The 469-nt window shown below is 50.7% G+C and overlaps 1 protein-coding gene across 1 annotated transcript in view; it reads left to right on the top strand.

Moving 5' to 3' along the window:
* The first annotated feature begins 351 nt into the window (after positions 1-351).
* Positions 352-469, top strand: part of LOC115252715 (spectrin beta chain, non-erythrocytic 4-like) — a 24,801-nt gene continuing 24,683 nt past the window's right edge. The window contains 1 exon segment of the mRNA XM_029848628.1: positions 352-363. Coding sequence (XP_029704488.1) covers positions 352-363 — 12 coding nt within the window.

Below are 469 nucleotides of genomic sequence, written 5' to 3'. Positions count from 1 at the left end.
CCTCTACTGCCAAGAAGTGGCTCCCATGATGCAGGAGGGAGACAGGATGGGACCAGGCTCTGAGCTTGCATGATCAGGGGAAAACTGACAAGACAGGGCATCTGTCTTGATGTTGCAGGGGAGAACACAAAGTGGCCAAGACAGAGTGTTGGCCATGCCTGCCGGGAGGTCAGACACTTAGCAATCTGGAGGTAGGACAGGTTCTTGTGGTCAGTCCACCCCACAAAAGGCTGGATGGACCACTCCAGCCAGTGTCTCCACTTCTGTAAAGCTAAGACAACTGCTAGCAGTTCTCTATTCCCCAAATCCACCTCATCCATAAACTGACAGCTGGGATCGGGGCGTGTCAAGATGGAAGTGGCGGTAAACAGAGCCTCTAGGTGACTGAACGCCGTGTCACTCTCATCGGACCATTTGTGACCACAACCTTTGTATTTATAGTCACGAATGAAGTAATGATAATAAATTG

The sequence above is a fragment of the Takifugu rubripes genome, chromosome 15 (genome assembly GCF_901000725.2).
Source record: "Takifugu rubripes chromosome 15, fTakRub1.2, whole genome shotgun sequence".
Taxonomy (NCBI): Eukaryota; Metazoa; Chordata; class Actinopteri; order Tetraodontiformes; family Tetraodontidae; genus Takifugu; species Takifugu rubripes.
Note: the sequence above shows the minus strand (reverse complement) of the source record. Positions and strands in the feature narration are given on the sequence as shown.